Below are 12,997 nucleotides of genomic sequence, written 5' to 3'. Positions count from 1 at the left end.
AAGTCACGTACCTGGGAGTCACATACCACCTACCTGCTCTCATTCCAAATACCCCCCAAGAACAAATTTGGGGTGGGGCTGACAAAGGGAGCCTGCCCCAACTGGGCCTGGGGAGTTGGCAGGTATGGGAGATTTGGGAATGGGAAGGGGCATTTGTTCCTTACTCTGTTTTTCCAAAGCTTTTTGCTTTTTCACTTCCTGGTGCTTGTTCCACAATTCTACCCCAGATGCAATGTAAGCAGGAGAGAAAGACAGACAGAGTCAGAGGCTGGTCAGACAGAATGGAAACCCACCCACCCAAGCTGATTCAGTCTCAGGCACAGGATTACAAATCAAGAGATAAAAAGAGATCTTCTTTTCAGGGGGATTAAAAATCAAGAGATCTAATGCCTTCCCCCCACCCAACTCATCAACTAAAGACTCTAAATTCCTAACCCGAACCTGAAAGTGGTAGTAAAAACGCTGCGGACATTGGCGGCAGAGCTGCCTTCACTCCAGCTCCCCCATTTTGGCATGAGGAAACTGCTCCTAACGAGGCTGGAGCACTTCGCTCGAGATCGTGTAGCTTAGAACCAGTTTAAACTTCCACCACGCCATGCTCTCTCTGCCAAAGGAGCTGGGCAACGACAATTTTGAAAGATTCCAGATAAGACAGATGATCACCCCAAGCAGCCAAAGGGGTTCGGAAGCATGAGCACCAATCTGTTTCATTTGCCGGTCTGGACAGAGGCCACTCCGGCAGGCAGTTTGCATCCCTCCTTGCCGTCACCAAAAAATCCAAGTCACCCTCACAACCAGTGTCTGCCCTGCCAAGCGACCCATTCTTAGCCAGTCACAGGGAAAAATGCTTCTTGTAAAGGTGACAGAGAACACGAAATGGTCAAGAATAAGAGGTAAAGAAGAGCGAATACTGATAGCATTCTTCCCCTGGAAGAACTTGAGAATCTATTTAATCCGATCTCATTTCCCAGATGAAGAGATAGAGACCCTGATAGAGGAAGTGCTTTCCTCCAAGTCTCATTCCTAGCTGGAGGCAGATAGGGGACTAAAACTCCAGGCCTTCCGACTTGCAGGCGGGGACTTTTTCTAGAACATCACGTCAGGCAGGAGGAATGCAGGGTTGACCGCCTCTAGGACACTATTCTGCTGGGGAGAAGGGAAGCTCCCCAACGAAGGAATCTGGTGACGCACCACCATTTATGGGAGCACAAGACAACTGCTAATGTGTGGCAAGGAAGCAACCGTTAGAAGCGTACTGCCCACGGAAACAGGATCAGAAAAAGACAGACACAACCTCGATGACTCAAGGTCAAGTACAGAGGGAGTCAAGTGGAGGTGCCACCCGGAGCTCAGAAAGGCACTGCCTGAGCGGGAATGGAGACACACTCAACACAAACAAGCTCTTAATCAAGCCCAGTAAGGAAAGGGTTAAAGAAAAACTGATTAAGAAATCTATACCTTGAGGTCTGGAGCCCTGGGAAATGGGGTTGCTGGACACCCCCCCAAGAAGCAAATTTGAGGGTAGTGTCATGGTTGGATGGGGGTAAACTGGCCCAGACGATCATAATTTTATAGGCCAAAGATGCATCTATAAACTTTCTTACACCTTCCAGGAGCTCACATGGCTCTCCACCGTGTGAAGAAATCCAGACGTAAATAAAAAGACGGACCAGGAGTACAGGTCAGACTCCCTGCACTAAACCTCACTGGGCCTCCTAAGTAAAACTTCCACTCTTCCTCTAAAGATGTCGGTGGGGGTGACTGTAAAGGAAGCATAAGGGATAAAGAAGTACAAAGAAATACCATCCGAAATGGATGCAGACCTATCTCCCTCTCTAGAAAGCAAAGCATGGGAAACAGAAAGGCAGGATTCTGGATGAATTGAAAGGAGGGAGAGGTATTTAAGAAGCCAGAACCCTCCCTCCACCACACCAAACACAGTGATACATACCAACGGATGCTACAAAGTTCTCTTCCTTTAAACTTCTGGTGTCTAGTTCTTTAGGACCCTTTCCTGCAGCACTTGGAGCCCGAGGTCCCAGCTGGGGAACTCTCAGCTGTGCCATAGCCTTTGGGTCCCCCCGGCCGGCCAGGCCAGGATCCTTGCCAACTGGGGTATTTACACTCTCTGTTGGACTTCTCTTCCGCTTGTCTGGTTCTAGGGAAAGATCGAACAGAGGAAGAGGTCAAAAGAGGCCGCGAGTGGGAATCGAGCTATGGGAGTGAGGCAGGAGAAGCAAGGCTATAGAAGGATGTAGAATGGAAGAAGTGCAAGGAAAGAAAAGTCGACATCTTATTTTTTGTGACAGAAAAGTACCCAGTACAGACAAACGTGCATTAAAAAATAAAATCCCGAAGCCTGATGGGAAGCAGCTTGGCCCCGGGAAACTTGTGAAAGAACAAGTTCCCTTTCCTCGGAGATCAGTGGGAGAGTTGTGGACGGCGCCGGCCCAGCCGGTGCGATCCCTACCTTTACTATAGTAGTGGGTCTGGGCGATCTCCAGAAGCCCAAAGATGCTGGCCATGCCACCCAGACCTGCGTGGGCATAGGACTGCTCCAGGCTGAGTACCGTGCACTTGAGCAGGTCTAACATTCCCTTGTACACCTTTCGACTGATCTCCTGCAACAACGAGCCAGGGGCTAGAGTTGGCAAAACTGCCTTTGGTGTCCAGGTCCCTCTTCCAGCTGATTCCAGCTCCCCCCCACAGACACTAACCACGTCGGGGATGGCGTCCTGCCGGGCATCATCCTCTGACTGCACTGTGCGGTTCAGCTTGCTCAGGACAAAGACTCGCAGCTGCTCGCTCTCCAGCAGCCGACGCACCTTCTTCATGTTGAGCCAGCCAACGCCCTGACCATCCAGCACACTGTGGACCACCTCCTTCAGGAACTGCTGGTTCTCACTACAGGGCCCACACACCACTTCTGTGGTCATCAGCTTCTTTGCAGAGCACCCACCCTTCACCAGACTCGATGTTTGCCTCCAGGGGCGAAACACAAAGCCAAGTCTCCAGATGTCCAAGTCCCCTGCACCCCCAGCCCCAACAAATGGCCTGGTTTGCCCGCGTACCCAGCACTGCAGTTTCGTTCTCCTCGCCGGCGTGGGCAACTACCGCTGCGTGGGCATTCAGTCAGAAAGGGCAGTGTGCGCAAGAACTGATTTCATCTACCCAACTGAGAGGTGCTCTCCCACTCCTGAGCATCCCTAAAGTGTGGTACAGGAACCGCTACCCCTATCGCAGAACTTTTGAAATAGCTCAGCCAGTTATTACCTAGAATTGCTGGATCGCCCCTGAGGTGATGGAGGCTCTCTTTTCACTGTTGGGCTGTGTTTAATAACAGATGACTTCTGGTCCACTAAGGCCCTCCTGTTTCCTACAGCCAGGAAGGTAGGAATGAGAGACATCACTACTGGGGTCCCGTAGCCTGCATCAGCACCGCCCTGGGGAGCCACGGTCCACACCCATTCCCCAGAAGGGCTGGGTGAGGATGGCCCCAGGGCATCACGCAGAGGTAGAAACCAGCCATGGCAACGTGGAGGAAGTGGGGATGAGACTCAGGCCACTCCCCATGCAGCAGCAGCACGCCCCATGGGCAAGCACGGGCGTCACGGGGGACGGGGCAAGGCAGGTCACTCAGGTGACACTGCTTGCTCCACGAGGAGGGTGGCCCTCAGGCAGGCACGGAAGATGCTAGGAAAAGAAAGATCATGCACAGCTCACGGGCAAGACCCACCTTCACCACTCCCGGGGCCGGCTTCAGTAACAATCTCCATTAGAGTATTTAGCCCAAATACTGGGACACAAAATACACAATTAGTAGGTGCACCATGATACCACAACCCCTGTTCCCCTCAATGGAGCTGTAAGTCAGACAATCTGAGGACTCTCCCAAAGCTTAGTGCACATAACCTCAGTTCTCAGGCACCTCATAGCTGGAAGCCAAGAAATCAGGAAACCACCAAGGCACTAGGAAAGACCATCCTTAAGACTATGGTCTCTAAAAGCCAGGGGCAGGGTAAATGACACAAGGGACCTTCGGGTACTAAACAGGCACATGCATGGAAGAGGGACTGCTGGTTTTCATGAAACATCTAGCGCAGGGGTCCAGAGGGCCTGCCAGTGTGCAGGGAGCAGAGACCCATCTTGCAGATGCTGTCATGGGAAGTGGGGTGGGGGTGCAAGGATGGGAGGCGGGTGGGAGTGAGAAGGGCAACAAATGACGTGAAGCATCAGCATGCGATGAAGGCATTTCAACTGCTTCCGCCCCAACTGCATCAAATGAAGCCAGTGACCCTAACACCTGTCCACCCCTCAGCTATGGAGTCGGGTGTGGCTTCGTGCCACAGTGCTAGGTTACCCCTACACCACTAACTATTATGTCCCTTTGCCCACCTACCCTATGTTCCCATCCCCGCCAGAGAACACTCCTTCGATTTCTGGAGTTTTTAATCACTGGGGAGAGAAGTCCGTTAAAATATACACGGGGCTGCTTCTCACTATGCTTTCTACTGTAATTAAATATTTCAGCCCAATATCTAGAGAAAACAAACGTCAGGAGAGTAAATTCCGAAGAGCCCTTCAGACTCTCAAGTGAAAATTAAATAGGTCTCAGTTGCCCTTAGCTGTTCAATACTACCTGGCCCACCCACGGGGCCCATCGATGTGAAGCCAAAGGAAGAGGCTTCTTGGCTCTATAAATACCACCAGGCTCTTCCAACGGTCCCCCAATGGGCCAGCTCCCTGGGATGGAGCTCCTCCCCTGCTCAAGCAGCAGGAACCCGGCAGATGACCGGTGGCAGCTGATGGTCCCTGTGTTAATTACGGATCCCCCCAGCAGCGGCAGTAATCTCACAGTTCCTCTTATCCTAAATAACATAACAGGGCCTTCTCTTCAGCTACGAAGGTCGATTCCATCTGAAAACCAGTCAGGCCCATCATGTGCAATGAAAGCCATGAGAAGCGGCATGAGGGGCAACAGCCAGATCAAATGAGTCGTCATACACAGGGCTCCTGACAAGCACCCAGAGGCCTGAAATATCTCCCGGAGGATCCTGGTTCGGCAGAAGGAGGGCTGTAGTTACCTTTCAGACTGGGGAAGGGTGTGGTTTTCTCTCGGGCACCTTTGGTGGGCAGTGTGAGGTTTGAAAGACTGAAGCTCGTACTGTGGTTTCGATACAGGCTGCCTGTCAAGGGGAGGGCGTGAGAGCGATGAGTTAAGAGCATAAAAAATCACAGCGGACGACTGTACCGTCATCTCCATCTTCCTCCTTTTCAAACGTAATCCCAGTACCTCTGTACCCTACAAAGAGCCTAGTCTATAATGGAGGGCAACCAAGGGGGCAACTGCCAGGATTGCTCAAAAGCCAGTAACAACTTCCTCTGACCACCTCCCATGTCTCTTATCAACTGCTAACTCAGCATGAAAGCTGACATTAATGCACTTTTAGTCAGAAGTTGGTGCTGTCCCTACCTGGCTTCTGAAAAAACTCACAATCATAATTATCCCCGATGTTGGCTTCTCTGGTCCCTGGTCTGTCCTCAATCTTTAACTGACACCACCCCTCATTTCTGGAAATATTCTCTAGGCACAAAAAGTCAACCTCATATAGATTTCAGAGCACGTTCATGAAAAAGTCCTTCACCAGACAAAGAAGGTTATTAGATACAGAACCCAAATCAAATTTGACCATTATATTTCCACAAAATATATGATGCTTAATACAATGACTATTTTTCAGTTGACCAGCTATCTTACCTGAGATAGACGGAAACCTCTGGGGATAAAGATAGCTACTACTCTGTCCCTGTCCTTTACTGACCTCCCTTGAAAATACCTCATTCACTGTCACCCAAACAACCTGGATTGGGGCTTGATAATGACCACCCAGCCCTGCATCTGAAGTCCTAGGCAGCATCCACCACGGCCAGACCCTACTGCAGAGAAAATAGGACAGAGGCAGGAGAGCTGAAGGCACTTACTGGCAAAAGACATGATGCCCCCGAAGCCCTCGGTGCTGTTGTTGGAGACGGTGGAGGTGGGTGAGCTCGCTCGAGAGTCTGACTCTGCGTCTGAGTCGCTTGCCAGTTTCAAGCTGTTGGGCCGCAGCAGCTTTTGAGCCCTTGAATGCACAGTGGCACCTATGAGCCCAGGCAGGAGTACCTAGTCTTGGAAGTGTGGGCCTTATGCTACGCTGCCGTCACAGCTCCCTTCCCGCAACTTCTATATGCCTAGGTCAAAGCACCACCTTGGGATGGTGGGCCACCACAGCATTTGGACTTCTCCAACTTTCTGATTAGCCCTCACCCGGGGTCCACTGTAGTGAGGTCCTTCAGTCACCCATCTAGAAGGAATCCCCAGGCTCTCACCGATTGCCATTGACATGTTGGCTGAATCGGGGAGTGTAACTTTCCCCCTGCTCATCATCATCTTCCTCAGGGGGAAGGCCATACTGGGGCTCGAAGTACGGATTGTCATAGGTTCGCCGGCGCACTGACCCCTCTCCAATTTCTGTGTGGCGCCTGTCCACGTTCGATTTGCCAATGCTGGAAGGCACGGTAGGGAGGGGCTTGGAGACGCCTACTGCTGCCTTATCATCAGCCTCCGTTGAATCGGCAGGTTCCTAAAGGTCACATTAAATAAAAACTGCTCACCCAGTGCCCAGTGATACTTTCCTGTATTCTCAGTTTAGCCAGGCCTATCAGGTTCCCAACTCTCATCCTAAGGGAACGTGTGAGAAAAGATCTCTGTGACACCCCTGTTCTCTGTGCCCACAAACTATGCAAGGGGGATCTTAGGTAAGTCCTGAACAGAGCCCGAGGAGTTCCTTCTGGAGTCGAAACTGTCTCTCCTAGGTTCTAAGCTAGGAGACCTATGGAGAGGAAGACAGGAAGAATGCGAAGAAAGAGGCAAATTAACAGCTTCGGCCTTGTCTGCCTAACAGAGGTATGGCCCACATCCCAAGTAACGGCTCTCACTTATCCACCCTTCCAAGTCCTCGCGTACAGAATTAGCTCCGTGGATGACGGTGCTGGGGCTACTGCTGGCAGTGGTGCTGGAGCTGGAGCGCAGTGGTGGGTTCTCCTGGGAGTTCTCGCTGTCTGGGCCCGGCTCCTCTGATTCCTTCTGGTTCTGCAGCTCAGCAATCTCCACCTCACTGGCATCCCCCAGGGCCGCGTGTGTCAACGGATCCACACCTGCCAAAACCCAAGGTGGCACGTACAGACCACACGGTCCCAGAGACCCTAAGCCTGCCCAGAGCTGGCCAGTCTCCGCAAGTACACTTACTAGGAGTATCCCCATTGATGTCACATTTCATCATTTCACTGACAAAGTCACCGAGGGAGGAGTAAGAAGAGCTTGAGTCATCATAATCCATGCTGTCACTGCCACTGCAGAGTGAAGAGCATGAAAATAAAAACAAAAACAGAACAGAAGGAAGGGGCAGGCAGAAGAATCAGCATTAGGAAAAACAAAAAAGGAAAGACTCTCATACAGACACACACATTCACACACACACACGTGCACACTAATGCACACACGCAGGAATACTACTCAGCCATAAAAAAGAATGAAATCTTGCCACCTGCAACAACAACATGAGTACAGCCAGAGTATAATACTAAATGAAATAAGCCAGGGAAAGATAAATTCCACATGATTTCACCCATATGCAAAACTTAAGAAACAACCGAACAAAGGAAAAAAAAGAGACAAACCAAGAAAGGAACTCTTTTTTTTTCTTCAAGATTTTCTTTATTTATTGACACACATAGAATGAACACAGGCAGGGGGAGCAGCAGGCACAGGAAGAGGGAGAAGCAGACTCCCCACTGAGCAGGGAGCCCAACATGGGACTCGATCCCAGGACTCTGGGATCATGACCCAAGCCGAAGGCAGATGCTTAACCAACTGAGCTACCCAGGTGCCCAAAGAAAGAAATTCTTTTTATTTATTTATTTTTATTTTTAAAAAGATTTTATTTATTTATTTGACAGAGATAGAGACAGCCAGCGAGAGAGGGAACACAAGCAGGGAGTGGGAGAGGAAGAAGCAGGGTCATAGCGGAGGAGCCTGATGTGGGGCTCGATCCCATAACGCCGGGATCACGCCCTGAGCTGAAGGCAGATGCTTAAACGCTGTGCCACCCAGGCGCCCCCCAAAGAAAGAAATTCTTAATAATATAGAACAAACCGATGGCTACCAGACAGGAGGAGGGTGGAGTGGGGGATGAAATACGCGATAGGGATTAAAGAGTAAGTTTATCACATTAAGCACTGACTAATGTGCAGATTTGCTTAATCACTGTATTGCACACCTGAAACTGATATAACGCTGTATGCTGACTACACTGAAATTAAAATTAAAAACTTAAAAAAAAAGGTGGGGGGAGCGCCTGGGTGGCTTAGTCGGTTAAGTGTCCGACTCCTGATTTCAGCTTGGGTCATGACTTCAGGGTCGGGGATCAAGCTCCGTGTCGGTCTCTGAGCTTAGCAGAGTCTGCTTCTCTCCCTCTCCCTCTGCCCCTCTGTGTGCTCTCTCTCTCTCTCTCTCTCTCTCTCTCCAATAAATAAATAAACCTTAAAAAAAAAACTTAAAAAAAAAAAAAGAGGTGCACAGGGAACAAGATAACATAAGTAAGCTAACACAAAACGACCCACCAGAACATAACCAAGGCTTCAAAGACTAATGTCTAAGTCCTAGAGACTTCGCCACTGGGCTCAGTCAGGGCTAGTGAGAGCCTCCTTACCTTCCAGAGCGGTTTGGTGCTCACCTGTCGTCCGTAGGGTCAGAGTCAGAGCCGCGCTCTGGCGGCACACTCAGAGCCTCAGCCAGCTGGGAGCTGCTGTCGTAGACGCGGTAACGGATGGGCTGCAGCTGGTGAGCGTACCACTTCGGCTTGTCGCCAATCAGCGCTGGATCAAACATGTCTACCCAAGAGAAAAAAGAACAGAGTTAGCAGCAAGGAGAAAAAAACAAGCAAAACATAAAAGAAAGATAGGAAAAGGTCTAAGGGGAAATAGGAAAGGAAAGGGCAGGTCGCAGATGAGAAAAGGCAAAGGCAAAGGGAAGCGCCATCAGGGGACAAAGGCAGAAGGTGGGGCAGAGCAGGGGGCAGGTGCACTCACTGTTATGAATTCGCTGGAAGGCATAGTTGGTGGGGTTAAGGATCCATTCTCCAAAGTACTCCACAGCCTGAGTCCTGGCCAGCTTCTCAGCAAAAGGAGTCTGCCGGGGACGTGAGGCTAGAAAGGAGCCAGCTTGAAAAGCTACCACAGGCCGAGGGAAGAGACGCAGGGTACGTGTGTGCATCTGAAAGCCCTGCAGCACGTTGGGGGAGTTGAAGAAACGGACCATGGCCACTCTGGGGAAGAAGGGGATGGTGAGATAAGCCGAGTCCCACACCCTGCACTGTAAGGATGGCTGCAATCCAAGGTCTCAGACCACCTCCCCAAGCTGTCACTTCACAGGCTTCCCACATCCACAGGAGAGGGATCTTAAACAATCATCAATCTCTTTTTTCACTCGAGGTCTAAAAGGCCTGAGAGTATGAGGAACTAGTTCTTCTCTTTGCTTTTACCAAGGTGGCAAATACGACTACTGAGAGCAGAACCCAGTTCAAGAGCTTGTGATCATCCGGTCAACTTGGTCGTACCTGGTTGCAACATCCACAGAATCCACATCATTGCCATAGATGAGTGGGTTGAATTCAGTGGAAGGTGTGGACTGCAGGTCATTAGAAGGCCTTCCTAAGAGAAGTGGGATCTCTTGGCCTTCATGGAATTTCTCCAGATTGAGGATGGGCTGGGTGTTGAGACTCATACTGGCAAGGGCCTGTAGAACATCAAGAAATCCCCTATGGAATGCAGATTCCTGGGCAGCTAGCCAAGCTCGTCTCCTAGGAAAGAGCCTTTGACGTAAGAATCCAAATACTTTAACCTTTAGAAGATAATCTGAATTATGTAGCCTTTCAGTTACCTGGCTCAAGGCAACTTGATAAAATCTGGACCCCAGAGCAAGAGTTTTCAAATTTATTTTAGCCATGAAATGTTGTTTCAGTTGAAGTCTATATGAAAATAGAAACAGCTGAAACACGTAAAAGTAAAGCTTCTCTGAAGGACATAAGGAACCCAGAACCTCACATGCTCAGTGTTCCCAGCCTAAATCCACCCCTCAGAGGCTCCATGGGGCAGTTTGAAAACCACTAGTCTAGACCAGCACTGCTTCTTAGATATTAATGAGCACACAAGTCACCTGGGAATGTTGTTAAAATGCACACTGTGGTTCAATTTATCTGGGGTGATTCCGCACTTTTAACAACCGTAGGCAATGGTAATGTTGCTGGTCCGTGGACCACACTTCAAGCAGCAGGGGTAAGAATACACGATTAATGAGCCCAGGGATATTAACTCCTATAAACATTTAAAGTACAATTCTACATATCAACCTCTCCATATCATCAGTCATACTAAAGCAATCATCAAGAATGAAAACCCAGCAAAGGAAGGCAGAAAACTTTCTCAACTTGCAATTCTCCTCACCAGTCTCTGCAGTAACAAGACACCATATTACATCAGCAGGGATGAAGCAAGTGAGAGGGAGAGGGAGGCTACAGAATGACCCATTTAAACCCAAACAGATCTCTAGAGGTCCAGCTGAGCAACTCAGGCAGCACGAAGATTCCTGAAGACCCTTCAAATGAGAACAAGGATTCCTAAAGAGAAATACAGAGCTATCTACTGGTGGTCCTATATCACACACACAAAAGGGTGAAGGAATGGGGCCCTGTCATATTTTACCTTCAGGTACTGTGTTCAGCATGCAGAAGAGGAAGAAAATCAATCAATGAAAAATGTATTTAGGGACCACCAGGGTGGCTTAGTCATTAATTGTCTGCCTTCCGTTCGGGTCATGATCCCAGGGTCCTGGGATTGAGCCCCACATCGGGTTCATTGATCAGCAGGAAGCCTGCTTCCCCCTCTCCCACTCCCCCTGCTTGGGTTCCCTCTCTCGCTGTTTCTCGCTCTCTCTCTGACAAATAAATAAATAAAATATTTTAAAAAAATGTATTTAAAGGATTACTCAAAGAGAGGAATTTTTGAGGAAAGCATTCTACAGGGACCTAGAGATCAATTCAAGAGGAAAATAAAAAAGGAGTCAGATTGTCCAAATTACTAGCTCCTTCCTTACAAGACTGACAGAATGCTCTAAGGCCATAAAGAATGGTAGACATGAGGGGCGCCTGGGTGGCTCAGTCAGTTGAATATCTGACTCTTAGTTTCGGCTCAGGTCATGATCTCAGGGTCGTGGGATTAAGCCCCACGTCGGGGGGCTCTGCACTCAGTGTGGAGTCTGCTTGAGAGTCTCTCCGTGCTCCTCCCCCTTCCCGTGCACTCTCTTTCTTAAAACTAAATAAATCTTGAAAAAAAAAAAAAAAACCTAAATTAAAAGCCCTTTTTGAGATTCATCCTGACACCCAGAAATGGGACACACCTCTCCTTAGCTAAGAAAATCTGTTCCCCTTGAAGACTGAAAGGAAAGTGGCTCTTATAACAGCTACAGCCTACAGGCCGCCCCAGAGTAGCTACTGCTCCCCTCGTTTTCTTCACCCTTCACCCACCTGCTTCAAATGCTTTTTCAGCTCTAATGATTCCGGTTCCGGCAGGGTTGGTAGCACTTCTGCATTGGTGGGGGCAATCACCTACACCAGAAAAAGGATAAAAGGCATGACCTTCGAATTAATTGCTCAGGAGTTACTCTTCCATAAAAGTAAGTAACAAAACTAGTAAGTTGTATTCACAATATTTTCACCTATACGTGAACACATGTGTTATGGATACAGATACATATAAAATATGCACACACGCACCTAAAATGAAATACACCTCAATGTTACTGGTGACTAGCTCTACACGACAGGACAGCGGTTTTTACTGATTTCTTTATACTTACTTGTATTTTTAAAGTTTTACAATGAACACATATAAGGGTTCCTGCTGAAGTTTGAATGTATTCACACCACAGAATATTAACATAGATTTTAAGTCTAACAAGAAAGACAATTTCTTGTTAAAAACGATACCCCAGGAAAACCATTAGGTGAGCTATACTGTATGTAGTGTTCCCACAATCATAACTGTCCTACTGCTCCTAGAGGCAGGGGAGCCCTTCTGGCAAAACTAAATCTTACTCTCCTTTGAGTCCTAACCAAGGGCCTATTAAGCCAATTAAGTAAAAGCTAAGCATTTAAAAAAATTGTTTCAATGAGTCACACAAGAGAAATCACCTAACCGAGGATCTTCCTGGGAATAATCTAGACAAAGAAAACACAATCCTATTCCAGAATCTCCAATCCCTCAGCCAAGAACCTCACCCTATTGCTGTCCAGATCCACCAGCCATACATCATCAGGCATTTTGAAGTCCAGTTTGTAGAGGAAAAAGCTGGCAGGGACCCCAATGATGTACGGAGTTGGAGCCAACAGCAGCTGTGGAAAGAAAAAAGAGGGTAAGAGACAAAAACTAAACCTATTTTGATCACTTAAAGAATCAGGATCCTTTTAGATAAGGAAATGCAGGTCCACAATCTCTTTTCCAAAACTCTTGAGGGTAGGTGTGTTTCAGTATTCATAATTTTTCAGATTTTAGAAGGGTAACAATGTATATTCTGTATATTATGTGACACCTGCAACAGTGTAGCCAATAGCCTATAATTATTAGCATTTACTTTTTTTTTTAAGATTTTTCATTTATTCATTTGAGAGAGAGAGGGAGAGAGAGAGGGCTCGAGCAGGGATAGTGGCAGACAGAGGGAGAAGCAGGCCCGATGCAGGCCTCCATCCCAGGACCCCGCAATCACGACCTGAGCTGAAAGCGGATGCTTAACCGACTGAACCACCCAGGCGTCCCCACCATTTACTTTGATAAATAAAAACCATAAACAACATAGATTTTGCCATCAAATCAGTTCAAGTTAGGTCATGTTTTACAGACAAGT

At 48.5% G+C, this 12,997-nt stretch overlaps 1 protein-coding gene across 50 annotated transcripts in view; it reads right to left on the bottom strand.

Annotated features, from left to right (window-relative positions):
• Positions 1-12,997, bottom strand: part of MADD (MAP kinase activating death domain) — a 41,739-nt gene that overhangs the window by 22,249 nt on the left and 6,493 nt on the right. For 9 of the 50 annotated variants that reach the window (XM_034646327.1, XM_019802164.2, XM_019802177.2 and 6 more), the window contains exons 6-21: positions 12,375-12,488; positions 11,622-11,702; positions 9,657-9,835; positions 9,130-9,365; positions 8,775-8,931; positions 7,289-7,392; positions 7,007-7,197; positions 6,370-6,623; positions 5,983-6,122; positions 5,085-5,186; positions 3,737-3,796; positions 3,274-3,376; positions 2,718-2,904; positions 2,471-2,621; positions 1,952-2,158; positions 165-218 (exon numbers count right to left, since the gene is read on the bottom strand). In XM_034646327.1, coding sequence (XP_034502218.1) covers positions 165-218; positions 1,952-2,158; positions 2,471-2,621; positions 2,718-2,904; positions 3,274-3,376; positions 3,737-3,796; positions 5,085-5,186; positions 5,983-6,122; positions 6,370-6,623; positions 7,007-7,197; positions 7,289-7,392; positions 8,775-8,931; positions 9,130-9,365; positions 9,657-9,835; positions 11,622-11,702; positions 12,375-12,488 — 2,320 coding nt within the window. The remainder of the gene's footprint in view (positions 1-164; positions 219-1,951; positions 2,159-2,470; positions 2,622-2,717; positions 2,905-3,273; positions 3,377-3,736; positions 3,797-5,084; positions 5,187-5,982; positions 6,123-6,369; positions 6,624-7,006; positions 7,198-7,288; positions 7,393-8,774; positions 8,932-9,129; positions 9,366-9,656; positions 9,836-11,621; positions 11,703-12,374; positions 12,489-12,997) is intronic. The other 41 variants (XM_034646340.1, XM_034646341.1, XM_034646355.1 and 38 more) reach the window with 10 other exon arrangements.

Source organism: Ailuropoda melanoleuca, chromosome 16 (genome assembly GCF_002007445.2).
Source record: "Ailuropoda melanoleuca isolate Jingjing chromosome 16, ASM200744v2, whole genome shotgun sequence".
NCBI lineage: Eukaryota > Metazoa > Chordata > Mammalia > Carnivora > Ursidae > Ailuropoda > Ailuropoda melanoleuca.
Note: the sequence above shows the minus strand (reverse complement) of the source record. Positions and strands in the feature narration are given on the sequence as shown.